The 26,070-nt window shown below is 43.5% G+C and overlaps 2 protein-coding genes across 2 annotated transcripts; both read right to left on the bottom strand.

The window, feature by feature from the left end:
• Window positions 1–398: 398 nt before the first annotated feature.
• LOC139378569 (fructose-2,6-bisphosphatase TIGAR B-like) lies at window positions 399–4,178 on the bottom strand. Its single transcript, XM_071120857.1, has 6 exons — window positions 4,074–4,178; window positions 3,580–3,617; window positions 3,184–3,305; window positions 2,544–2,621; window positions 2,284–2,394; window positions 399–2,051 (listed from the first exon to the last, which is right to left on the bottom strand). Exons 1-6 carry the CDS (start codon window positions 4,103–4,105, stop codon window positions 1,617–1,619), a joined length of 816 nt encoding a protein of 271 aa, XP_070976958.1. The 5' UTR covers window positions 4,106–4,178; the 3' UTR covers window positions 399–1,616.
• Window positions 4,179–5,537: 1,359 nt separating this feature from the next.
• LOC139378568 (G1/S-specific cyclin-D2-like) lies at window positions 5,538–18,544 on the bottom strand. Its single transcript, XM_071120854.1, has 5 exons — window positions 18,010–18,544; window positions 16,796–17,011; window positions 14,681–14,840; window positions 12,585–12,733; window positions 5,538–8,961 (listed from the first exon to the last, which is right to left on the bottom strand). The coding sequence occupies exons 1-5, from the start codon at window positions 18,199–18,201 to the stop codon at window positions 8,773–8,775; spliced, it is 906 nt and encodes a 301-aa protein (XP_070976955.1). The 5' UTR covers window positions 18,202–18,544; the 3' UTR covers window positions 5,538–8,772.
• Window positions 18,545–26,070: the final 7,526 nt, after the last annotated feature.

Genomic DNA, 26,070 nt, shown 5'->3' on the forward strand with positions numbered 1-26,070 from the left:
AAAGAAACTACAAGACTTGCACACTCTATTGCCTCTTATGCAACCTTTAGTGACAATTACATTTGTGCAAGATCAGAGGAAGCTTGTCACCATTTATGAACACTTGAGATACATGGCCATTGAACATGTTAAACACCAATATTGAAGCCTTTTATTGGCAATACAATACCAAACAATACTGTAACGATGTACTGCTTGCATATGAAAATGACAATGTGTAACAATAAAGACAAAACACTGTCAATGTGTAACATTTAGCTGGTTTGTAAAAATAAGTATACTATGTTTAAACTGTTATGATACAACTGTCTGATATAATTGTAACTGTGTAGCAGTGACAGGTTGCTTGCAGTATTGCTCGAGTTCATGCATAGCACACCAGTCTCACAGAAAAGACATCAATTTCTGATAGTGTATCATTTATTATCTTGTAATGGACATGGACCACAATAAGAGATAACTCCATGTTGAATTGTAAAGGCTTTAAAAGATACTGACATTCTTCGCACTTTTCTGCCTTTGGTATAATATGACACAAACAATACAACTAAATCTTCAACATGATCGACTTAGTAGTGGAAACAAACCACTACATTATCCACACTAAAACATTCCAAACAAGTCCTAATTTCATTGGACTATGACACAGGAAGTGTTTCGTTTCTATAGAAAATTCCATGAATAATTATTGGAAGACCGGGAAATCCACTCATCCAGGATATACATACATCTTGCCAATAGTTCTGCAGAATTTGCACTGAGCAATGTTCTACTGTAAAAAGGGTCCATTGACAGCTAAAAAGCAAATAATTTACCCTGTATTCCAATAATACATTGTGTCCTCTACTTCTCAGTGTCATTGTCTGTGGTCGGGTAGTCATTCCCTTGTGATACATTTCTGATTATATTTTTCAATAGACCGGGAAAACAGACAAACCTCAATGACAACAGCGCAAAACATGATGTAAAATAGATACAGGAAATCACAACAGAGATATGGACCCAACTTCAGACTCATTCAAGCTCCACCATCCAACCTCTCAAGCCAACCCAACCCCTAGCCAAATAAATACACAATCAAAAGAACAACTGAGGTAGTACATTTTTTTGTGTTATTGCCATACCAGTGCCAGCATCTTGTCTGCTGTTGTTAACCCTGTCAGCATTACACATCATTGTTGGAGTGACAGTGTGTGTGATGAGTCATCATTAAGGACTGGTATAGTGACTCCAAGAACATCAGATAAGGTAGAAGATACCGATCTTCAAAATGTATCCACTTTGGGGCACTTCCAATACATATGCATAAGAGCCTAGGTCACCATGGTTACATATGTCACACAACGTGGGGGTTACTTAAAATGTTTTAAAACAGGCGAAGATATAAACTGTGCAAAAATGCTTAATTTATTTACTGTGTATAAAATAAATAAATAATAAATGGGTGATTAGGGTTCTTCGATGACCCTACTAAAATCTCACCCCAACTCATATCATCAAATAGTAGACAGGTCACTGTCCCAGATATTCTTTACTTTTAGTGGTTTGTTATCTACAGTAAATAATATTTAAACAGAACAGAGTAGTGACTAAACCTTGTGTTGCCTTGTCTATCTTTAATGTGTGATGTAACATATGTTACGGGAGGTCAGGTGGTCCTTCCTGTTGGTGAAAACACAGCGGACAGCAGAGAGCGCCAGGCCAGACTCACTGGGAGACACGGTGAGGACAAAGCGGCTGATGCCTGTGTTGGGGCAGGCTGACAACACCTTGGACATTTTCAGGCCCTGGGGCAGAGAGCACTGCAGGTCCTCCACAAAATGTCTCACAGCCACGCGGATGTAGGCACCGTGGCTCACCACCAGGGCATGCAGAGGGACACCTTCCATCCCGTCGTCAGGCAAACCAGCCAGGGGCCCATCTGTGCCAGACTCAGCTGCACCGGCCCCAGCCTCTGTCCCTACAGCAGCAGAACTCTGTCCTGAGCAGCTGTGGTCGTCAACCATGCGCTGGTAAAGCGACTTCAGAAACTTCTTGCATCGCAGCCTTACCTGGAGGGAGACATAGACACACGTTAAAATTATTCAAGTACTAAAATAATACTCATCTCCTTCGAAGAAAAATGAATGATCTATTAATGATGTGTTGAGCTTCTGCCTTGAAGTTCCGAGTTAAACCCCTGCATGGCACTGTTGGCCATGGAATCCAGCTCTGAGCTGTTGGCAGCTAGCCAACAGCAGGACCAAAGGGAAAGCTGATAAAATGTTCAGATCACAGACTAACCTGTTCCAAGGTCTCCCCTCCAGGAGGAGTATAGTCTCGACATGACTGGCCGGCTGCGTTAGCCATGTTCTTCAGATCCTCCTTGGGCCGTCCTTCTGCGATCCCAAAACCCTGTATGATTGATGAACCACTTTGATGCGGATTTTCTATGCATTTTATTTGAATGTCAAACTCTAGGGTCCCTGTCGAGGTAGACTGGGCTGGCACAATTGTATACTACATACATGCAATAGGAAATAGGAGGCATATGAAAGACTTACCCTCTCTCTGAGTAAGGGGTCAAAGACCATTTCAACGCCCGAGGAGTGAACATTGTTCCTCATAATGATTTCTGCAGTCTGACAAAGGATAAGGATGTGTGAACAATGACAGCACTGTCTTAATCTCCGCACCCACAACCAAATCAGCTACTAGGCCATCACGATAAACTAACATTACTTCTAGTTCTACCCGCTGACATTTCTCATATCCTGTAGTCTATATCTGTGGTTTAATATATTCTCTGCTCTCTTCCCTACTTCAACAGTAACATACACAATGGAGAAGTTTTGTTCCAGGAATTATTGAAGTGACTTTGCCTTATCTGAGTGTCTCCCACTGAAAAGGTGTTGCAGTAGAGAATCATTTTACTTTGACATCAGTTCCCAACACCTCCTGCCATTGAACGGCAGTGAGTGTAGCCGGTGCCCACAATTATAAGTCGCACACTGGGAATCTAAACTAAACAGAGGCTACATCCTACATCTGCTGTGCATTGTTAATATTTATGTTGGTCACCTAACCTTGTTCCCAGGCTCAATTGATACATAGAGCAAGCTGGGTGGACGAGATTAGTGGTCACCTACCTGTAACCTAAGTCGACATCACATGTTACACCAGTGGCATCTCAGGAAAACTCACCTGTCTGGCGCGCTGCAGGTTACTGACAAACACGTTGGAGAACCTGAGCTCTCTGAGGTACAGTCCTGCAGCCTCTGCCTGCTGGAGCCCCGGCTCCGAGAGGGAAGTGTCCACCCCCTGACCTGACAGCACAAGACCAACAGGTATACACACTTAGAAAACCAGTTGGATAAGGGAGTAGTCAGTGTTTGTGTGAGTGACCTTTCTTTTAACATTCCCCCTCAAGTGAACATGGAAACAGATGAGTATCAATCACTTTAATTCTATCAGCTGATACATGAGAAACAAGGAAAGGTGTGTAGCTAGTTCTTACAGCCTTTGGTTTTAAATCACACAGGATTCCCGAGTGAAGGTCATTACTGGTCAAGGTTGGAATGTTTACATATAACAGCATACCTTGTAGCAACTTCTCCTTGTTGTATTGTGTCTCCCCACTGTGAAAGTGAGAAGATAGTCATTTTGAAATGTACATGCATAGCATTTTTCTAAGAATACACAGCATCAGGGAAATTCTAGAGGTGTACAAATAGCTTAAACGTTAACGTTAGTAGCTTTGATCGCTTGCATGTCTTTCAAGGAGGCTGCATGTGAGAGAGGCTTTATATGCGGTCTATGGAGAGAGGACACTCAGAGTGACACTGCTTCGATATGGTGGCAGAATAAGAAACATATGGATTTAGCTAGGCAGCCGCTTTGGCACAGAATAATACTGTTAGGTGATACATTTGATTTGAATAGGCAACACGCTTGCTAGCTAATATTGTCGGCAACGGACAGCTTCGCTTGAAGTGGTTCAATAGGGTTGTCACGTATGCAGAAGCCTACGTACATTTTATAAAATATATTATACATACAGCATACAAAACAGAAAGGTGGTGGTATTTACTTACTGTCTAACAACGGTCAAGCTAAATGTAAGCATTTTAGGCTATTCCAAAAGACCCTCTGCCTCCTTACTGACTCAATGTTTACGGGTTTCTTCCTAGTTCTATGACACGTGACGTGACGTCACGAGGTCTACTCTAACAGACCAATGGCATTGCAGAAGGTGAAAAATGAATAATAAATAGGTCTAGTTAACAAGAATACAAATGTTACTCTTATTAAGATTGTTCCCTGATCAAACACAATTATTTGAACAATTGAACAATTCTTAGAACATTGTTGTCTAGAATAATCATTAAATTAACCCTAAATATCTTTCGTGAGGTGAAGATACCAGTTTTGTATGGGGACCCTGAATTAATGGTAAATTACCCGAATTGGATTGCCGGTCTACCAGCCATTGGTGTGGAATGGTACCTGATAAATGTAGCCTATTCATTGAAGAGAGGGAGTAAGGATGCTTGCAACTGAAAAGGTACAAAACCATTGAATTTGACTTGTATATATTTTCTTCAACAACATAGGCTGTTTACCACTCTGTATATTTTATAATCTAAATGAAAGCTGCTATATAGTAGTTACTCATTACTAGTATGTCACCCCTGATGATTCAGTACTGTAATTGTTAGTGAGAAGATATAATACCCAAACAACTGGCGCTCTAGTGTTCATTTCCAAAACTCTATATGTCAAATACACAACGAGAATTGTAAGAAGTGTGAAGAGGTGTGTGACTCTGCGGTTTAAACCATAACATGCAGCCAAGAATTTGTAGGTTCAAATATCATCTTGTGTGTGCGTTTGTGTACGTTTTGAAACATAAGTATACACCTCAAACACAAGGTTATGACCTTAAAAAAAAGAAGGAAAAAAACGGTACCATATCAGATAGAGTTGAAATTATGTAAAATATGAACACGATTCCACTCATGAGGTCATTTGTCTGCAGGAAAGGGGCACAGACTTGGTGGTTTATTAGTCATAGCACTGACTTACAGCCAAGAGGTTGTGGGTTTAATATCATCCATGTGTGCTTTTGTATACGTTTTTATAACTCTCGATGTCAAAATTACAAAGAGAAGAACGTTTGAAGGAGTCTGTGGTTCTGTGGTTCTGGCGTAAGGATCTCACCCCTTAAGACGTTTGAACCCTCAGACACTAGGTGTCAGATAAGACTATAGCTGCAGACACACAATAGCCTTTTGGTGCAGCATATCTTCAATCAAATGAGAAGCCATTTAGCACCCTTCAAGCTTTAACTTACCTTCATATGAGCCTGCATAGTTACTTGACAGCACAGTACACCACCACCAATCCAATCACTCTACACATTTCACCTTTCCGTAATCTTGTCCACCAGCTGGCTCTCTATACACCAGCAATTTGAGCCTGCGGACGAGGTTAACCTTCCCTTAACCAGCACAGAACAGAAGACAGGTACATTACTAGCCAGTAAAGATACTTCACTCTTTTTTGTGGGTCAAATTTATTGAACAGAAGTTGTGGATCAGACACTTCTGAGGTACATGTGGTTGGCAGTGGTGGGGGTCAAAACGAACTAGAAACCCACAGTTTTCCACACTGAAGGAATACACAAACATTTTTTTTTTGATCATTAAAAAAACTCACAAAATGGGTACCTCACAAAATGCATTCCACTTAATCCAATACACAGATCCTAAATGTGGCAATTAAGTTGTAACTCATAAGTAGAAAAAACAAGATACATATATATATATATATATTTTTTGTCTTCCAAATACATTTCAAATAGCCGTCTTTTATTTGGCACCAGGTATGATATGAAATATCTGGTATATGGTCCTCTACTTAGCAAACGACAGATCAGTGTAATCTGACAGATGAGAAGGAATATCTGTTGTCTAAAGAGAGTAGGTGCCACGTGAATCTCCTGCCTCTCATCCAGGGAAAAAAATGGATAACCTATCAAAATGCATCAGAGTCAGATTTGATTCCACTAACTCCCTGAAAAACTGCTGAGTTGTGAGGTATTGTCCAATGAACCTGAGGTACAACAACATTTCAACGGTAGAACGCAGCAAGGAAACAAACAGATAAACGGAAAGAAGGGAGTAAAACATGCTATTGGAGAAAACTGCAGAAGGTACTTCCAGTTGAAGACATGTCCGACTTTACCACTCTCTCCAGTTTACATACAACAAGGAAAAGGCAAGGAAACAATAAGATACTTTAAAATTCATCATTTAGCAGCACACTCAAGTGAATATCACAATTCTAAGATTGAAAAACAAAAAGCTTAATAGCAGCAAGAAAAAGATATCAAAGATAAACAGATCCATTTTGGCTTTCATCACTTGGAAATTCATTTAAGTAATTCACATAAACACAACTTTAAATGTTTACCCATATCTTTTCTCAGTTTATAGCAGATTGCGTTTAATTGCGAACAAGCAAATATGTTTTTAAGTACTTTCTGCATTGTTGAACGTGGAAGCCAAAAGTAAAGAGCAAAGTTTTCTGCCTATAGGTTTAATTGTGTTATAATTTTTTTTTCTGAAAAACAAGCTGAACTGTGGAGCAAAACAAAATACAAAAAAACTATGAACCAGAAGAAAAAAAACATTATGATGTGTTATCCTTTCGTAGGACCATCATATTGATTTGGATATGAAGAAGGCAAAAACAAAATTCAAGTTAAATGGATGTAATCAAAGAATCAAGTCTAGATGTGATTTTTAAAGCTTTCCTAGGTTTGCATTGCAAATGATTTGGTTCCACGTTGGTAAACCCTACTCCTACCCATTGGTCAGGAAATGCTTTCTAGTCCTCGTGCATCACCCTAAGTGGGAATCCAGCCCAGAGAATATCAAATAAATTAAAGAAAAAAAATCATTCTAAAAAAATAAAACATTGAAAACCCACCTACCCCGTTTGATAACCATCCCCTTTAGCTTTTACGGAACATGTTTTTAAAAGTGCATTTAGGTTGATCCAAGTCTTTGACCATGACTTAAATATCTAGTTGGATTTAACAACAGGCCCTTACAGGAAATGTTCCAGCACACCAAACTGCTCCCTCATGATCAACTCTTGACCTATCAGAATGACAACTGTCTGCAGCCCTTCCAATTAAGAACAGGCTTGTTCCGGTGTGCCGATCGGGAGCTTCCTACCATGTCTTCATCCATTTTCCCCTCATTTCAACTGTCTGCAGTCCTTCATTTCATGGCACCAATCGTGCCGTCTCTAGTTCCACTCTTAAAACCTCCTTTTTTTGCCATCTTCTCTCACTCTCCAATAAGCTACTCCACCTCTGCCAAACTTTCACAGCTCTAAATGTTCCATACACTCCAACTCCACAAAACTGTTTTAACAATCCATCTGACACTAACAAACAACTGTAGTTTCATTCTCATCTCCAGACTAAGACCATCCCTCCAACATGCCGTCTCCCTTTCTCTAGTATTGCCTTTGTCTGACCCAGAACAAAAACATGCTTTCACGCCAACTTTACTGACAGTCTTAAAACAGTGCTCCCTGGTATAAAAGGTATATATGATCCTCAATAATGTTCTAATAACGTGCAGGAGTTTCTCAGAGCACACAATTCAATAACATATAACAACAAAAATAGCCTTGTTCAATTCGAAAAGTAAATATTGGCTTGGTATTAACTTGGCAATGAAATCAAGACCGTAACAGCTGATAGTTGTTCTGTCCTCACTCTCACCCTTAGGGGGCAGTATATACACACCCTCAGGACTCCACACGTGCGTCTCTCTACCCCCTCACTCACTCACTCTCTCTCTCTGTGTTCTGTGTGAGTGGGCCCAGCCCTCTCCTGGCCAGCATATAAGAGCATAAATAGGAAGCAGTGCTACAGATGCACAGTTTAGCAGGCAGGAGATGCAGCTCTCCTCGTCCTGTACATTAGCTTCTCCTAAATAAATGTGTATGAACACTGTGCAGGACCAAACCAGTACTTAATGTAATGCGCACAGTACTACAGGGGCTTCCTGTATTTGAAACTGAGGGAAACACCCACTCATTGTGAAATTGATAAATTCTTAATAATGATTAACAATTATTATAAAAATAATCATACAACTAAATTATATTGAAATAATGATAACAATATTTAGAATAACAATAATTATAATACAATAATATGAATAATAACTCAATGTTTTTGCTAGCTTTTTTCAGAGTGAAAAACTATATTTGGTATTTTTTATCAAGTAAAAAACTAATATTTCTATATTTCATAATTCAAGTATGCAAATCTATTCAGGTTTCCTTTCTGCAAACCTAAGGCTCTTTCAAAGTTTTCAAATACATTTTGTGTCTAAAAGAGCTTGTTTAATTTAATATGGCACATATGTCAATATGTGACCAGCTAAATATAGATGGGAGCCGCCCATTGAATTTTTTTGACCTATTCTCTATATTGCTTGTAAAAGTTCTTATCAGTTGATCATTCCAGCATGATGCTGTTGACAGCTCATAGATTGCCAACCTCACAGGTTGACTTAACAAACAAGGGTGGGAACTCGTAGGTTGGTGTGGCATTTAGTGGTGGGAGTTCACTGGTTGACTTGGGGTATGTGCTGGCAGCTCATCGTTTGACATTGCGCATGTTGTTGGATCCCATAGATTGGCAGAGTGACGCGATTGGTGGGAGCTCGCTGGTGGACTTCACTCTTGTAGATGGTGATGGGAAGCTCATAGGTTGACGTCGCGTACGTCTGTTGGGGTGCTGGATACGTCTGTTGGGGTTCTGGACTGGTCTTGCTGCTCCATGGCCTTGCTGCCCGACCTGCCTAGGGCCTCCTGCCTCTGCTGCTGTTGCTCCTGCTGCAGGCTACTGGCCAACACCCTCTCTATCTGCTCCTGACACGCCTTCAGACAGTCCTGCAACAGACACAGAGAAGAGACATCAATACACTAACACCTCTACTTTAGGTGCAGTACACACACACACACACACACACACACACACACACACACACACACACACACACACACACACACACACACACACACACACACACACACACACACACACACACACACACACACACACACACACTCTTGATTGACCCCAGACACCTGTGGACGCGAACACTTATCGCTGTCACACAGTTTCATATTCGACATCTGACTGTTATTGGAACAGCTTTGGTCACATGCATGGCAGGCCAGACCGGGAGGATATTATGAGTCTTGTGATAGGTGGTCGTGCCTGTTTCCTGACCAGTCAGTCCCTAGAACAATGGGTACCAGTGCACACAGACACCAGGCAGAGAGTGGTGACTATTGGGCCCTTGAATCCTCCTAAACACACGTGAGGTGTGGCTAGAACATTCCTAATAATCCTAAAGTGGAGAATGGGCTGGACTTCCAAATGGTTACATAGTCTATTTTTAGTGCAACATTTCTGACCAAGGCCCATTGGGTTGTTGAGAGGAACACAAAAGCTCTGAGACCAAAGAAACCATTCTCATCACTCAGGAGAGTGGGTGAATCTCAAAAGTAATTTCTCTGATTCCGTGCATCCTCTCGTGAGAGGTCTGACTCTACGGAGCCGAAAGCGCGGGCTTTAAAGAGTGCACACAGCTCGCAGAGGCCAACATTCCTTTGAAATGTACGGATAATTAAAACTTAATGGGCCGCAGTCTGAGCTCCAGCGTTGCCATGGCCACATAATAACCACAGGTCTATCGAGAGATGCTGGGTTGTTCCTAGTCTTAGACTGACTGTGGCCCCTGAGTTCCTGTGTGCTGCTGTACTGGCCTCAGGTTCCTTTGTGTAAGCCAAGGGAGCAGACTTACAGTGATAAAGAAATATCTTAGACTACAAACAGCGGTTTAATCTGTGATGTAAAATGCTAGATTTTCGCATCTACAGTATATATACATATACGGTGCCTTTGGAAAATATTCAGACCCCTTGACTTTTTCCCCATTTTGTTATGTTACAGCCTTATTCTAAAATGGATGAAATAAATACAAATCCTCAGCATTCTACACACAACACCCCATAATGACGAAGCAAAAACAGGTTTTTAGAAATGTTAGCAAATGTATAAAAGACTGAAATACCTTATTTACATAATTATTCGGGGGGCAGGGTAGCCTAGTGGTTAGAGCATTGGACTAGTAACCGAAAGGTTGCAAGTTCAAATCCCCGAGCTGACAAGGTACAAAATCTGTCGTTCTGCCCCTGAACAGGCAGTTAACCCACTGTTCCTAGGCCGTCATTGAAAATAAGAATTTGTTCTTAACTGACTTGCCTAGTAAAATAAAGGTAAAAAAAAAAAAAAAAAAAAAAAAAATTCAGACCTTTTGTTATGAGACTATAAATTGAGCTCAGGTGCATCCTGTTTCTATTTGATCATCCTTGAGATGTTTCTAGAACTTGATTGGATTCCACCTGTGGTGGATTTAATTGATTGGACATGATTTGGAAAGGCACACACCTGTCTATATAAGGTCCCACAGTTAACGGTACATATCAGAGCAAAAACTAAGCCACGAGATCGAAGGAATTGTCTGTAGAGCTCCGAAACAGGATTGTGTCGAGGCACAGATCTGGGGAAGGTTACCAAAACAATTCTGAAGCATTGAAGGTCCCCAACAACACAGTGGCCTCCATCATTCTTAAATAGAAGAAGTTTGGAACCACCAAGACTCTTCCTAGAGCTGGCTGCCCGGCCAAACTGTGCAATCAGAGGAGTTACTCTGACAGAGCTCTAGAGTTCCACTGTGGAGATGGGAGAACCTTCCAGAAGGACAACAATCTCTGCAGCACTCCACCAATCAGGCTTTTATGGGAGAGGGGCCAGACGGAAGCCACTCCTCAGTAAAAGGCACATGACAGCATGCTTGGAGTTTGCCAAAAGGCACCTAAAAACTCTCAGACCATGAGAAACAAGATTCTCTGGTCTGATGAAACCAAGCGTCAACTCTTTGGCTTGAATGCCAAGCATCACGTCTGGAGGAAACCTGACACCAACCCTACGGTGAAGCATGGTGGTGGCAGCATCATGCTGTGGGGATGTTTTTCAGTGGCAGTGTCTGGGAGTCAGGATCGGGGCAAAGATGAACGGAGCAAAGTACAGCGAGATCCTTGATGAAAACCTGCTCCAGAGCTCAGGACCTCAGACTGGGGGCGAAGGTTCACCTTCCAACAGGACAACGGCCCTAAGGAGACAGCCAAGACAATGCAGGAGTGGCTTCGGGACAAGTCTCTGAATGTCCGTGAGTGGCCCAGCCAGAGCCCAGACATGAACCCGATCGATCGAACATCTCTGGAGAGACCGGAAAATAGCTGTGCAACAACGCTCCCCATCCAACCTGACAGAGCTTGAGAGGATCTGCAGAGAATGGAAGAAACTCCCCAAATACAGGTGGGCCAAGCTTGTAGCGTCATACCCAAGAAGACTCGAGGCTGTAATCACTGCCAAAGGTGCTTCCAGAAAGTACTGAGTAAAGGGTCTGCATACTTATGTAAATGTGATATTTCCATTTAAAAATATATATATAAATTAGCAAACATATCTAAAAACCTGTTTTTGCTTTGTCATTATGGGGTATTGTGTGTAGATTGAGGAACATTTATTTTGTAATCAATTTTAGAATAAGGCTGTAACCTAACAAAATGTGGAAGAAGTCAAGGGGCCTGATATATATATATATATATATCAGTGAAGGCTGGTGGGAGGAGCTATAAGAGGATGGGCTCATTGTAATTGCTGGAATGGAATAAATGGGACAGAGTCAAACATGTGGTTTCCATATGTTTGATGTTTTTGATACCGTTCCATTCATTTCATTCCAGCCATTACAATGAGCCCATCCTCCTATAGTGCCTCCCACCAGCCTCCACTAATATATATGGTGTGAGAGAGCTCTCAATGCATGTCATCTTAAGGAGTTAGGAAATCTGTGTTTGTTTCTCGACCGCCATTTCCCCTGGAAAGATGGAGCCTCTGTTAGGCATAAGAGAAGAGCTAAAGTGGGAGCCGTGCAAAGGAACTGCCTGCTTGTGTTCTACCACAAGAATGTGGGCCCTGGGTTCTAAGAAGACATTCCCTCGCCTCTGCTCTTTATAGCTGCAGTCTAGGTCCCGAGCCAAAACCCACAGGCTCTGACTCCATGAAAAGTAAATAACTTCAATGTGCGACTACTGCAGGCATACTGTAGCATCGCTCTTGTTTACCAGGAAGATCTCCGTGCTCCAAGCCCAGAAACATTGGTGAACTGCTAGGTCTAACAGGCAGGGCGAAGAGGGTGTCGGTGCCCAATGTTGGAACACATTAAGTATTTTGCGCTATACGCTCGCCAACACTGATATTACCACCTCTTCAAAAGTTCCTCGCCATGCTCCTAAAATGTCGGCCGTGTAGCACTTACCTAGCCTGATGTCAGATCTGTTTGTTCTGTCTCGCTAACTCCTTGTCATTCATTGATATAACAAGGAATTGGCCAAACAGCAAAAAACAGACCTGGGATCAGGCTATAGACACTACTTACCACCTCTGTGTTGGTGATCTTGGCCAGCAGGTCAGTCAGACAGTCTCGACTCAGGGCCTGGTCTGATTGGTCCAGCTGCAGGCCGCAGATGGCCGCCCCCACGCTTCCCGTAGCGATCATGGAGGGGGGGTTCATGGCGAAGCTGAAATCTGAGGACAAGAGACAACATGATCCGTCAGTCACCTGTCGGACATCAGTGAGTTCAGAACAGTCAAGGGGTGACAAACCAGAATCATAGTTGCACATTCAAGTCAAGGAGTAGTCCAAAGTAAGTGAGGAAGCATTTAAAAGAGGGGAAAAATCTACAATATAAATTAAAAACTGAGTTGAACTGTACTTTCCCACAGACTAATACATTCCCACAAGATGCACTATAAGATGTAGTCCAAATGAAGTACAGGAGCTGAGCATTTAAAGACGTTCAAACATCATCATAATCTCTTAATATAGGTTCTTAAATAGCTTAACCCAACTTTCCCACAGTCTAACACATGGCCGTGGTGGAGCCTGTGTGTTTTCCCTCACTCTGCCTCAGCTGTGATTAGGAAAACAGAGCAGGAATCCTCCTACTCAGTGAGCAATGAGTTCCAGGAACTACTTCCTCTTGTTCTCCATCAACCAGGCCCAGAGCGCTCAGCGACAATAGCCCTGCCGGCTGGCGGGGGAGGGAGGAAGCAGGCCTGGAGGAAAGGAAACAGCCCTAAAGTGGACTGGGTTTAGCTTCAGCTCCAGCTCTAGCCCAAGCACAGTCCAGCCAAGCACAGACCCTGGTCTCTGTGCTGTGGCCTTCTCTCTCTTTATAGAAAGAGGATGCGACTGATAGCTTTGGATCAACCCCAGGGAGTAGTCCAACCACTCTCGTCTCCTCCTCAAGAGGCCAGCTGTGCAGAGGCCAGAGAGCTCCCCTGTCATGAGAACAGCATTCAGTGCAGCACATAAAACCCCAAACATTTACATTACTGCTAAACCACAGCTGACTCTTTTTTTATTGTGGCTGTTTTGCGCTTGTGATATAAACGGTCTGCTTATGAATAGTGGGGAGACCGCTGGAACACGCCCTCCCCAAAAATGCAACACTAAAATGGCACTTAACAGCCACAGGCCATGAACCTCATTGAAGGAGACTATGGCTTGAATACCACAAAGTAGTAAACAAGGACTTATGGGCCAGATCGGATCAAAGAGACACAAGGCAGTAAATCTCAATACACCAAAGTGGACTTTTTCCTAAGCTGTATTTCCTCCCCCTAAAATTGTCTTACGTGAAAGATGCAATGTATAGAAGAGAGGTCAGCTTTTGTAACTGTTTTATTAATGCAGTCCATTCAATCAGAACAAGGACATAGGAGGTAGGGCATACAGTAGGATATAGGAAAGGAAACAAACCCACTGGGATTCACCCTTAGAGGAAGACCGCCGGCCGCCAGTTCTGACTTATCAAACCTGGAAGGGCCTCTGTCAACAAACAATACGCAGAAAGAGAGAGCGAGAGAGAGAGAGAGAGAGAGAGAGAGAGAGGGAGCGAGAGAGAGAGAGAGAGAGAGAGAGAGGGAGCGAAAGAGAGAAAGAGAGAGCGAGAGAGAGAGGGAGAGAGAGAGAGGGAGCGAGAGAAAGAGAAAGCGAGAGAGAGCGAGAGAGAGAGCGAGAGAGAGCAACCCAGCTGCTGCACCCGAGTCATCCTAGTCCACAGAGGAGGAGGTGGAAGGGGAGCCAAACAGCAGGCGAGGAGACTCATCCACCCACTGTCATCACAGGGGGAGGCTAACCTAAACACCACACGCACTGAGAGGATTCTCCCAGCCTCCTTTAACTATACTATTAATGCCTTATATGCTCAAAGTGCTCTCAATACAGCTTGCATCTGCTTTTAGAAGCCGTTCTAATGTAAAGAAGACCCCATTAGGCTACGAGCAGTGTTCCAGTGATGGGAAGAGAAACGTGGAGAGCAGCCATTGGCTGGATGTGTGTTTGTGGTACCTGCCCTTAGACTGCTGAGTATAGGGTCAGATGAGTGCAATCAATGATGAGTCACAATGTCAGATAGATTGTAAACGAGAATTGGCAAGACTATCCTATCAGGAATTTCCTGTTATTACCTGTGGCACACAAGGCGATGAATGTCTGTGTGTGCTTGCGGATCACAGATAGCTTCTCTTTGGGCAGGGGCAGTCTGTGTAGGATGTGATCCACAAAGTTGTTTGGGATGACTGCCGCCATGTTCCACTTCAATTTCCCTAGTACCACCAACTCCCACTCCTAGAGGACAGAGACGGAAGGAAGAAAACAAAGCATGAGAAGAATTGAGAGCAGCTGTTGCTTCGCGAGGAATCTCTACCTGAAAATAGATTGTTGGTATTCAGCAGTCATAAAAGTATGCCTTATTTACTTTGAAGAACTACTAAAATAGTGATTTTGTCAGACAGCACAGGCAGCAGCTCTATAGAGATGAGACGATGACTTGGAATTAAATAATAGTCCTCAAATAAAACAAGTGTAATATACACAACTGAAATACTTTATTAAAGGAGTATTATTGATCCTGTTACTCTTCTGTTTGCCATGAAATACCATGCATACCAACAAGTCTGTCTCAATTCAGAGGAGAGATCATTCAACACCAGAGCAACATTTTCCTTGACTCTCTCTTTGCTCCATCTCTCGCTCGCTCCCTCTCTGTCTCTCTTTCTGAACATTTGTCTGCGTGGTTCTCTCATTGCTCTTTGTGTGACGTGTCGAGCCTCGCCACTGGTTCCAACCAAAGAGACAGAAGCATCGCAGCCACAGTTGCTTCCTTCCTGTCACAAGCCTTAGCTAGCTTCTTTGGTCTGCACCGCCCGCGTTGGTTAGTGCGCCGCGGGGAGCTTTCGTGTTAAAAGCAACCTCACCCCAAGGGGAAAAGGAATGGAACAAAACAGCCGATGTGACAAATTCAACTGATCCCCCGACTGGTTTCATCTTTTGAGATGATGTGTCAACCCGAGACGGAGGCTGTGGCAGTGAACGCCCATGTTTACTGAAACCCCTCTGTTAGCGTGGACAGGGACAGGCCCCTCTCTGAGCGGCTCTCTCAGATTACAGGGGCAGCCCAGGACAAGTGCCAGCCATACAGCAAGACTTCATTCATTTATATGTGTTTCCTATAAGCACAGCGCCACACATGCAAACGATTAACCTATGGTAAGCCCGTGGAGAATGTTGACTGAAGATGTGCAGGGAGGAGGTCTGTCATCGCTGCTGTGCTCACTTCCTGGACAGCTGCCCTTGCTAGAAACCCCCTGAATTCCCCTCTCTCTCCCAGCTGATGCACCAGCAGTGGCTCATTGACAAAGAATCTACATTTCACCATGTCTCTTCTTAGCCTGGTCCCAGGTCTGTTCGTGCCGTCTAGCATGAGTTGGCATTACTGTGACCTTAGGAATTGGCAAGACAGCACAAACACATCTGGGACCAGCCTCTAACTATAAGTTTCCATTCACTTTTTCCAAGGAAACCTCTAGCACAAGGGCGTGTGATGATGCAACCCCAGCAGCTGGACAACAGAGGAGAAGAGGACACAGTCCTATAGCTCTCCTATGGTGATTCATATTTGGCCACTTGAGCAACATGGGTGGGACATGCCATTTACTGTAGAAATATTGATGTAATAGTAGGGAGGAATGTCTTATCTGATACTAGGGAGTGACAGACTTTAAATGGTTGCTAAGAGGGTGGGCTGGTTAACTGGGAGTCCCCTGTGGGATAACCTGTGAATAACTGGCCCCTGGGAGAGACCAATCATTCAATTAAAAACAGAGAGTGGTCAAGAAAACATGTTGAGATATTATAGAACTAATGCATATAAACTTACTCAGCCAGTGGATATTAACAGAACCATTTGTGGATTTATGCACTACTGTTCCTTTCTACAAACGATTAATCCACAATGTTGGAAATCTACCTTCTACCACAAGACAAACTGAACAACTGCCACTAGGTGGCAACACAGGCCACTTTAGTTCATCCCTGATCAGGCACTCTCCTCATGCATGCATAGGCCCACTGTATGGCCAAGGAATGAATCAGTCTCCAGAACTGTACACTGACATATTTAACTAAATATGGCAGAAGAAACAATTATAATATTGTACAATTATTGAGCTATATTTGAATGTATGATGCTTTAAGTAATTGCATACTTTTCCATGCATTAAGAGAAAACAATAGTTTCTTACCAGCAGCTCCCTTGGTGTGATGGAGTTGTCTGTGTACATGCACAGCTTTTCTGCAGTTAGTGGACGACTCTCCTTTAACTTTGTTGCAAGGAACATGCATACAGCTCCTAGAAGTTGCAAATAACACTTTCTAGTGGGCTCCACCGCTAAAAACCTGTCCAAATAATTAATAGCCAAGGGGAAAACGTCTTCCTCACTCTTCTCCTCTTCACAAACCTGGTGGGAGAGAATATATTATATTAGGCCTACTATTTTTTTATTATTCTATCAATATTTACATGAATGTCTGCAGAAACAAGAACATATCCCATTTAAAAATGTGCATGATGGGAAAACCAAATGTGATCTATGCTGTTGATATTCAGTCAGTGGATCCGCATTAAAAGCTTCAATATCAAAGATCTCTCAGTCATCATAGCCTGTAGCGGAAATCGTGCCCAAACACCCACGCTGCTCATTTCGCAGATGTCCGTCATATTTTCAAAAAATAATTACAAATATAAATAAATTAGCTACAGCTGTGAAATTGTATGCGCAATGTTCATAAACCATTCCTAAACCATTCCCGAAAATTGTGAGAGTCATTTGTCTTCAATTAAAGTTCAGAATGGCAAAAACGAAAGTAGCCTGTGCGTGCTTGTTGTTTTGAGGCAACTGGAAATATTTTTAAAAAATTGTCATAATTATTCAGAACGGACAAATTGGATAGATTCAACATGAAAATGAAGATTAGAATGTCTTCTTTCATTTGACTGATTCCATGACCAATACAATCCAGGCTGTTGACATTCAGCGAACTTAAATGCATGGTGATGACTTTAAATAGCCTGGTGGAACTTCCGAGGCACCACATGCCTGGCATGGGTCATTTCTCATTGAATTAAATTGTAAAAATTCGGCGACATGCCATGAATGTCAGCTCTCAAAACAACCATGCTATGAAACTGTAATAAACCATCTGAATAAATACACAACCTTATTACAGAGTTATTAGAACATGAGCAACATGCAAAACTCTTACACAAAAATGCACACACCCCCCTGTAGGTTCATTTGGATTATAGAAATCAAATCGTATTATACATAGCACACTTATTCGAGTGAGATAAGTAAATGACATGCCGTCAAACAATATACCAGACCAATGCACACATGCCTTCAAAACAGCAATATACCTGACCAATGCACATGTAAGCTAAAAAAAACACACAAACCTCGTGCATCCATCCTGCAACCATTCGCCTCATGTGTGGCTGAATGTCCTTCTGGACACATTTAAAATACGAACATTGCGGTAAAAACCTGTCTTCAATGGTTAGCAGATTTTGCAGTACTCTGTCGTCATCAAGAATGTTGGGGTCACTTTTGGCTAGCACGACTTTGTCCTCGAAGCAAATAAGTTCCATGTTTCGGATCTTGCCCTTGCAGAAAGAAATAACGTCAAAACAGTAGTGGGGACAGTGTAAAACAGATGGATAAGTAGTCTATTCGGGAGGAAGCATGGGTGGGTGAGACTGCAGCGTTTATTCCAGCGTAGTCCTGCCTCTCGATAGCCTGTTTCCTCTCAGCCCTGAGCTTTAGGCTACTTGCCGCTTATTGAAGTCTGAATAAACGCAGGGTAGGCTATAGGCTATGATGCAAGCATATCTCATTCTGCACAACAGTTGGCTATGCTATAGTGATAAATTAAACAACAAGCTTTTGCTCTGTCTCTTGCTTTGCTGCTAGAAGCAGGAACCGGATGAATGCCACCTCACTCGTTTAACTTGTCCCTCTCCCCACCCCAACTCCGGTCTCACACATGCGCTGATGCAGTGAAATCGAAAATTAGGCTATAGAAATGTCAGGCAAAAACCTAATCGATCACACTCGCATTGTGAGGTTTCTGTATCTCTTACATCTTAGTTTGTCATATTTAACTGGCTACTGCTTCTACTACGGCTAACAAATATGAAATAAACGTGTTATTATAAGATTATAACTAGGCTATTCTTAATTGGCACTTAATTGGTTAATTATCAAGAGCTTGGAATCTATCAAACTAAACTGCAAGCTTTTCTTTAGTTAAACTATTTCAATGCTTACAGAACAATATCCTAACCTGTTGAAAGAGGAACTAAACATCATTGAGCTGAAAAAGCAACATCTTACTGGGAGGAGTACACAAATGTCCTCTTTCACAATCATTACCAAAAATAACAATGAAATATGGAGTTTCATTGAGAGAAATAAACTGCTGCAGCATCTGCTGAGTTTTTGTGAGAACGGAATGCCCAGAAAGAGAGGGGGAATTGTCTCTATGGGAATGTCAAGGTTAGTCAGATTATTTTTACTTCAAAGGGGACAGGCTGAAAGCATTCAATTTGCATTCCACTTTCAGGTCAGACAGATATGCAATTAATATAGGCCTATGGGGAACAAGTTGACAAACTCAGCTATGGTGTGCAGGAGTCTCAGCTGGGACCCTGGCTGCTATGCTCATACCAGGCAGCCATAATCCAAACCTTGGGGGAAACGGAGGTGTCAGACAGATAAAGCTCCCTTTAGTCAGTGCTGCTGTGTGTGCATGTGTCTAATGATAACACGTGTCAGCTACTATCACACAGTCCAAGTCGCACAGAGGTAACAGAGACTGGGCAGAGCCCTGGGAAAACGTGGAGGAGCGTGAAATCACCTTGATCCAAAGATTCCTGCTGCATACCAGCCCACTGAACCCATTAGAGCAGGGGCTCCGAGACATACAGGCCCCCAGATCAGAGCAGATCACAGGATGACACCAGGGTCAGATAAAGAGACACAGACACACACACACTGGGTGAGAGAAAGATAGTGGGGTAAAGAAAGATATTAGCTAATCCCTGAAATTGGCCTAAAGGTCAACGTCATTATATTATGAATGATGTGTGATCGAGTGAGTAATGCAAGCGAAACAGGTAAATAAATACAGCAATGAAGTGTCAGTTAACTGCCAAACCTGATTATACCGTTCCCACATAGCCAGGGCCCCCAGTTTTGTTCCTGACAGTCTGACCCGTCAGGGAAAACTCAGGGCACCACGATGGGACATGAAGAGGCACAAAGTCTATTTTGGCTTATTTGCAGCAGAGATGAGCATTCCAAGCTGGAATGCCTGTGTGTGAACAGTCAGTGGTGAGAACCTTTCTCAGAGCTGCAGAGTGTTACTGGAAGCCAATGCAGTGAGAAACTCTCTCAGAGCTGCGGAGTGGTACTGGAAGCCAATGCAGTGAGAAACTCTCCCAGAGCTGCAGAGTTGTACTGGAAGCCAATGCAGTGAGAAACTCTCCCAGAGCTGCGGAGTTGTACTGGAAGCCAATGCAGTGAGAAACTCTCTCAGAGCTGCGGAGTGGTACTGGAAGCCAATGCAGTGAGAAACTCTCCCAGAGCTGCAGAGTTGTACTGGAAGCCAATGCAGTGAGAAACTCTCCCAGAGCTGCGGAGTGGTACTGGAAGCCAATGCAGTGAGAAACTCTCCCAGAGCTGCGGAGTGGTACTGGAAGCCAATGCAGTGAGAAACTCTCCCAGAGCTGCGGAGTGGTACTGGAAGCCAATGCAGTGAGAAACTCTCCCAGAGCTGCGGAGTGGTACTGGAAGCCAATGCAGTGAGAAACTCTCCCAGAGCTGCGGGGTGGTATTGGAAGCCAATGCAGTGAGAAACTCTCCCAGAGCTGCGGGGTGGTACTGGAAGCCAATGCAGTGAGAAACTCTCCCAGAGCTGCGGGGTGGTACTGGAAGCCAATGCAGTGAGAAACTCTCCCAGAGCTGCGGAGTGGTACTGGAAGCCAATGCAGTGAGAAACTCTCCCAGAGCTGTGGGGTGGTACTGGAAGCCAATGCGGTGAGATAATTGCATTACAGATATTGGGTAATGGACATGACATGCACAGCTTCAAGGTTTGTATGTGGTAATGGGGTTAACACACTTGGTAGAGTTATGTATGTGTAGGGTAGTAGGCATTTTACATAAGAGACTCCCATCCCTCCTATGGTTCTTCTGCAGAGCAAAGTGAACCTATGAAGAAGCCAGTGAATGCGGAAAAGCTGACCTGGCACAGAATAAAAACCATAGAGAGCAAAAGGCATGTGGGTTGGCCTGACTGAAGCCCAAGTCATTCCTTTCAATTTGAGTCCTGTTGAAGACTGAAGGAAGATTATAAAATATTTACATAGAAAACATAGACAGACACACAGATGTAGTCTATGCAGACATGCATAAACAGTCAAATTTACCCTCAGACGAGCTAGAGAGAAATTAATGGAAAAAACTATACATTCAGAACAAAAAAAGAGGGGTTTTGCATTGAGAGATTTTGCATCGAGAGATTCTCAGGGAAACTGAAAGCCCTTATTTAAAACCCAATGGCAACATTTGAGAAGACTTTGGTCTTGAACACAGACCTGAGTCAATGGTTCTATCCCCCCTTCTCTCAGCCCCTCCTATATACAACTCTCCCTCGATCTCTCTCTCCCTCTATATCTATCTCTCTCTATCTCTGTCTCTGACGTCCATCACTCGTAACCAGCATCTCTCCGAGAACATTGGCCTACTCTGTTCCTACCATACACTCAGGAGTGAGAGAAAGAGAGAGGGCGCAAGAGAAGGAGGGGAGAGGAGGAAGGGAGGAAAGGGGGGAACGCCTAGCACAAAGGGGGAGCTTGGATTAAGTCACGAGCAGCTAGCGAAATAGGTCGGATTTTTACAGGGTGAGATCACATCCTCTCCTCTGAACAGAGAACAAAACTCATCCTCTGATGCCTGAAGAGCGCACTGTGATGAGCCTGAGACGGGGTCTGTGTCTCTGTATGTCAACCTGTACGTACAGTATACAGTATGCGTACATGAGTGTGATGTGTGTGTAGCCTATGAGCGAGTGATGTAGTTCCTGTGAATGCAATTCTTGGTAGAGGGACTCTGCGTTATGTAACTAACCAGGCTGAGGCTGAGGCCCCCCCCCCCTATGCTGCTCCGTCTGTCAGCTCTACAGTCAGTTCACAGGAGGTTGGTGGCACCCTAATTGGGGAGGATGGGCTTGTGGTAATGGCTGGAGCGGAATTGGTGGAACGGTATCAGCTTCATCAAACACAGTTTCCATGTGTTTGATGCCATTCCATTAGCTCCATTCCAGTCATTATTGTGAGCCGTCCTCCCCTCAGCAGCATTCACTGAGTCAGTTCCCTTCCTCTCCCTCCGGTTGCCTCTCCTCTCCTCACATCACAGACATCTCAAGGCGGTGAAGAAGGGAAGTGGTCTGAGTGGGAGCCAATAGGCAGTGGGCTGCCTGTCACAAGTGGACCGGGTCTGTGCGGTCAAAGATCAGGGGAAGGGAGAACACAAACAACTAAGATTCCGGTGAGGGAACTCCTGTCAGCAGCAGCGTCGGCTGGTGCTTTCTGAGTGGGGAGGATGCTGTATTTGGTTGTGCTGGACTGAGGGTGTGTGTCCTTGCGACCACCAGCTTCCTCTTTAAAGGCTGATTCATCAGGGACAGGATGTCCAACAGGAAGACAGGCCCAGGGGGCAGATAGACCAACTGAGTAGCTGGTCATACATACAGTTCTGTACAAACTGATGATTGCTGTTTTTCTGTAGCCTGTTGAAAATATGGTGTGTTAATCAGTGGCGAGCAGTTTCCAGTAAAACGTTTTCAGCTAAGTTTATTTTAAGGCACTGGCCCCACTTGTCCACAAATAACATTGCTTTCTTTGTCTCTGTGACTTCCCTCTGTCTTTGCAACGTTTCCTCCCCAGCACACTTACATTTCCCTACAGAGAGAAAGGAGGAAATGGGCCCTAGCTCACATGGCTGAAGAAAGTGCTTTGAAAACTGCTATAGCAAGGTGATCCGACTCCCTATAAATCGCTAGCAGGGGAGGGTAGACTCCTGGGTCTGCTCTAGGGGCCTTGTTCCTTTCCTGTGTATGATGCATGCTAACCATGGGCCTCTTATTCCTATACCAGGCACAAAGAGACCTCTGTGAGAGGATAGCCATCTCAGCTCACATCTTAATTCACCTTATTGGCCTCATTGCTTGATTAGATTGAGGGAGGACGCAGGACGAGAGAGCTCCCCTGTCGCCAGACTCAGCCATTCAACAGGACGATGGAAGTCATTGTGCAGCCCAAAGTGGGACTTGGATTCCATCCTGATAAAAGGGTTGTGCAAGCCAGACCAGGGTTGAAATAATTAGAATATTTCAAAAACTTTACCTGTGCTTGATTGTGCTCGACTGGTTTACTGGGCCAATAGAAAAGTCTCCAAAAGTGCAAAACCTGCTCACCTGGCACTCCAGCCAAGCTAAAGCAAACGCTCAATGAATTTGAAAAATGTCATATAGTATTTGAACCCAGGTCTGGAGCAAGCACAGAGCGTTATCCTCAAACGCAGCAATGGCTGGGGACACTGCTGGGCTTCAAGCAATTCAAGGGGGGGGGGGGGGGGAGTCTGTGAGGTACAGTAAGTCTTTCTGACTGATTTCCCAACATATTTCTCTCAAAGTGAAAAACCATTCTAGGAATCATGGCTGGGTCAAGTAGAATCTTGCAGCACAGGCTTGGTTAGCCCACTCAGGGACCATAGGGTGGGGGCGGTAGGGCCTATCGCCCAGAGATGGCAGTGGCCATCTACAGTCCACTCCCAACCGCTCACCACAAACCAGTCCAGCAGCACAGACCGGCGTTTAACAAATCAAATAAACCAACACTCTCACATTACGATGGTAATTTTAAAAAATCCCAACAAGATTGCATAATCTTACATTCCATACAGCCTAGAGAAGATCTGAGATAAGCACCAGGCATACCAGTCTTATCGCCTTAACTGCAGGAAATGCCATGATATGAATTAGAGTGGTGAGGTCGGTGTGACCGGCAGTGACCATTCCGCCTGCTACCCCCCGTCCCCCAGGGACACGGCCTGGCTTTGATCCTGTGATTTATCTTATGGAGTGGAGGACCAGGGAGGCAGAGGAGGCTGACCTGACCAGGGTGGTACCAGTATTGCGGTGGTCTGCCTGGGATCAGAGCGTGGTGCCATCAGGCTGGTATGTCAGTGCTCTGTACCCACCAGGGCATTCCTTTGGACCAAGCCAAATAATTTCACATACTGCACACTGAAATAATCTAATCTCAAAACTCAAATGGAGAAATATGAGACTCAAACATGAATGGTATGGAGCCAGTGTTGATTGCTCAATAATGTGGTGTTGTGATAAATTATGTCCTTTTTCTTCTTCTTCCCTGTTCCTCCTCCTCCAAATTACACTGAAAATATGTTTAATTGTTCTCCCATAATTCCCTGCCTGTCCGTTCAGAATTATGGTCACTGTTTTCCTATGTATTTTTTCACATGACACATTTCTTTGGGCACAGCTGGGAGCCTAAATTCAGTTCATCAGGCTGGATGTTTATTTAGCAAGAGGGCAATAAGCACTTTCTTTCTCCACAGTGAAAACCAGTTGAAATACAAACCTGGAGATGAAGAACCTAATAAGACCTGATACTGGTGTTGTCACACAAAGCTAGAGACACCCAAGAAATGGGAGGTGTATCAGAGCAGGCTGATGATGGTGATGGCATTATGATGGGACCAATCAGAGAGCAGGGTTATGATGATGTCATTATGAACGAACAATCAGAGAGCAGGGATAAGGGATAATCAACGAGAGGCTATGCATGTTATGGAAAATAATGAACGAAGTCGATAGTGTGTTCTAGCGCGACGTGGAACTGACCCTCCACGGAGTTTCATTGTTTCAAGTTGATTATCGCTTTTATACCATGCCTATAATTTAAGACATTTGACGCTAGAAATGTGTCCATTTGCAGGTAGAAATGTGTTCAACATCTACTGTAGCTAGCAAGTTTACTAGATTGCTACAGTAGTTTCCTTGGTAACCAAACAGTTGCTAGTTTGGCTAACCAAACCATCAGTCCTAGCTTGCCATTATGAAAATTCAACAATGCCAATAATATTTTCAATTCGACTTTTGCTTTCAAAAGCAGCACAAACATAAAACATAAGAATTAATTATAAGCCATTGAATTTTGCCGTGCTGATACAGTGAGTTGTAGGGAAATAATGCAAGCTCTCAAATTTCCTTCAAGCCAATCAAAAATAAGTATTCAACAATGCCATGGTAAGACAATGTGTATAATGTAAAATTGGTCCCTCATTATTACATCATCATAACCCTGCTCTCTGATTTGTCCTTTCGTAATGAAAATGATCTTATGATGGACTAATCAGAGAGCAGAGTTATGAAGATGTCACAATGAGGGCCCAATCAGAGAGCAGGGTTATAACGTCATTATGAAGGGACCAATCAGAAAGAAGTGTTATGATGATATCATAATGTCATAATTAAGGCCGGGCCAATCAGAGCGCAGGGTTATGACGTTCATTATGAAGGGACCACTCAGAGAGTAGCAGGTATATTATACACACAACATGTCACACACACAAGCCTTATTTAAACATTTTGAGAAACAAGTGATATACAATCAAGACTAAAACATTCCCACAAGGACTGTTCAGTTCACTCCATTGGGCATTTTAATACCAGATACCCCTCTGAAGAGACATATCCCTTCCTCCACCCTGAGGTCAAACGAGAGGAAGTCATCGATTCTTCCCACCAAAATTCTGGGAATAAGAATATAGGATTGTTCCCCTTAAATGTTATTATTCCAATGTCCACTTGTGTGAGAGGAGAGAGCGAGGTTCATAGTGCTTCCGAGTCTTCACTGCGATGCTCCAGGCTCATCCTGGGCCACCATTTCCCAGGACCAAGGCCACATCCCTGGGGATCAACCCGTCCAGCTTCGGCCCCCATCGCTCTGGATCCTCCGTGGTCTTCCGGACTGGGAAAACGGCCCACCAGGCCATCACACTGACCTACATAGTGCACTGTTGGATGGCCATTCTATAAAATCCATCAGACATACAGTGCACTCAGATTGTTGTAGCCTTTTCATTTCCAGGAATGATGAATGTGACATATCCAATGTTTAAAAAAACAAACGTTCTTCTGCTGGAAGCTGCATTTTTCCATTATTCTATGTCAGACTAAAGCCATGTAAACAAATCATAATCAAAAATCTTGCTTTATCTGCCTGCCGTCATCAATTTACACAGTGATGCACATTCTGTAATTATATAATCTGGGAATGTCTTGATAAGAAAAAAGCAAGGTTGGGTTACAGAACAATAACCATATTGGAACTCTCATTGATGCCAAATACAGAGAAAGTGTTCTGGCT

The sequence above is a fragment of the Oncorhynchus clarkii genome, chromosome 21 (genome assembly GCF_045791955.1).
Source record: "Oncorhynchus clarkii lewisi isolate Uvic-CL-2024 chromosome 21, UVic_Ocla_1.0, whole genome shotgun sequence".
Classification (NCBI taxonomy): Eukaryota; Metazoa; Chordata; class Actinopteri; order Salmoniformes; family Salmonidae; genus Oncorhynchus; species Oncorhynchus clarkii.

Bases quoted from the DNA above. Each gene is read 5' to 3' on its own strand.
- LOC139378568 (XM_071120854.1), bottom strand. From the start codon at position 18,201: ATGGAACTTATTTGCTTCGAGGACAAAGTCGTGCTAGCCAAAAGTGAC. The intron at 14,841-16,795 runs GTAAGAAACTAT...TCTGTCCTCTAG, and splicing joins TCACACCAAGGGAGCTGCTG to GAGTGGGAGTTGGTGGTACT. The intron at 8,962-12,584 runs GTAAGTAGTGTC...TGTCTGTTGCAG, and splicing joins AGATCACCAACACAGAGGTG to GACTGTCTGAAGGCGTGTCA.
- LOC139378569 (XM_071120857.1), bottom strand. From the start codon at position 4,105: ATGCTTACATTTAGCTTGACCGTTGTTAGACA. The intron at 3,618-4,073 runs GTAAGTAAATAC...TCACTTTCACAG, and splicing joins AGCTTGACCGTTGTTAGACA to TGGGGAGACACAATACAACA. The intron at 2,622-3,183 runs GTGAGTTTTCCT...ATCCTTTGTCAG, and splicing joins ACCTGCAGCGCGCCAGACAG to ACTGCAGAAATCATTATGAG.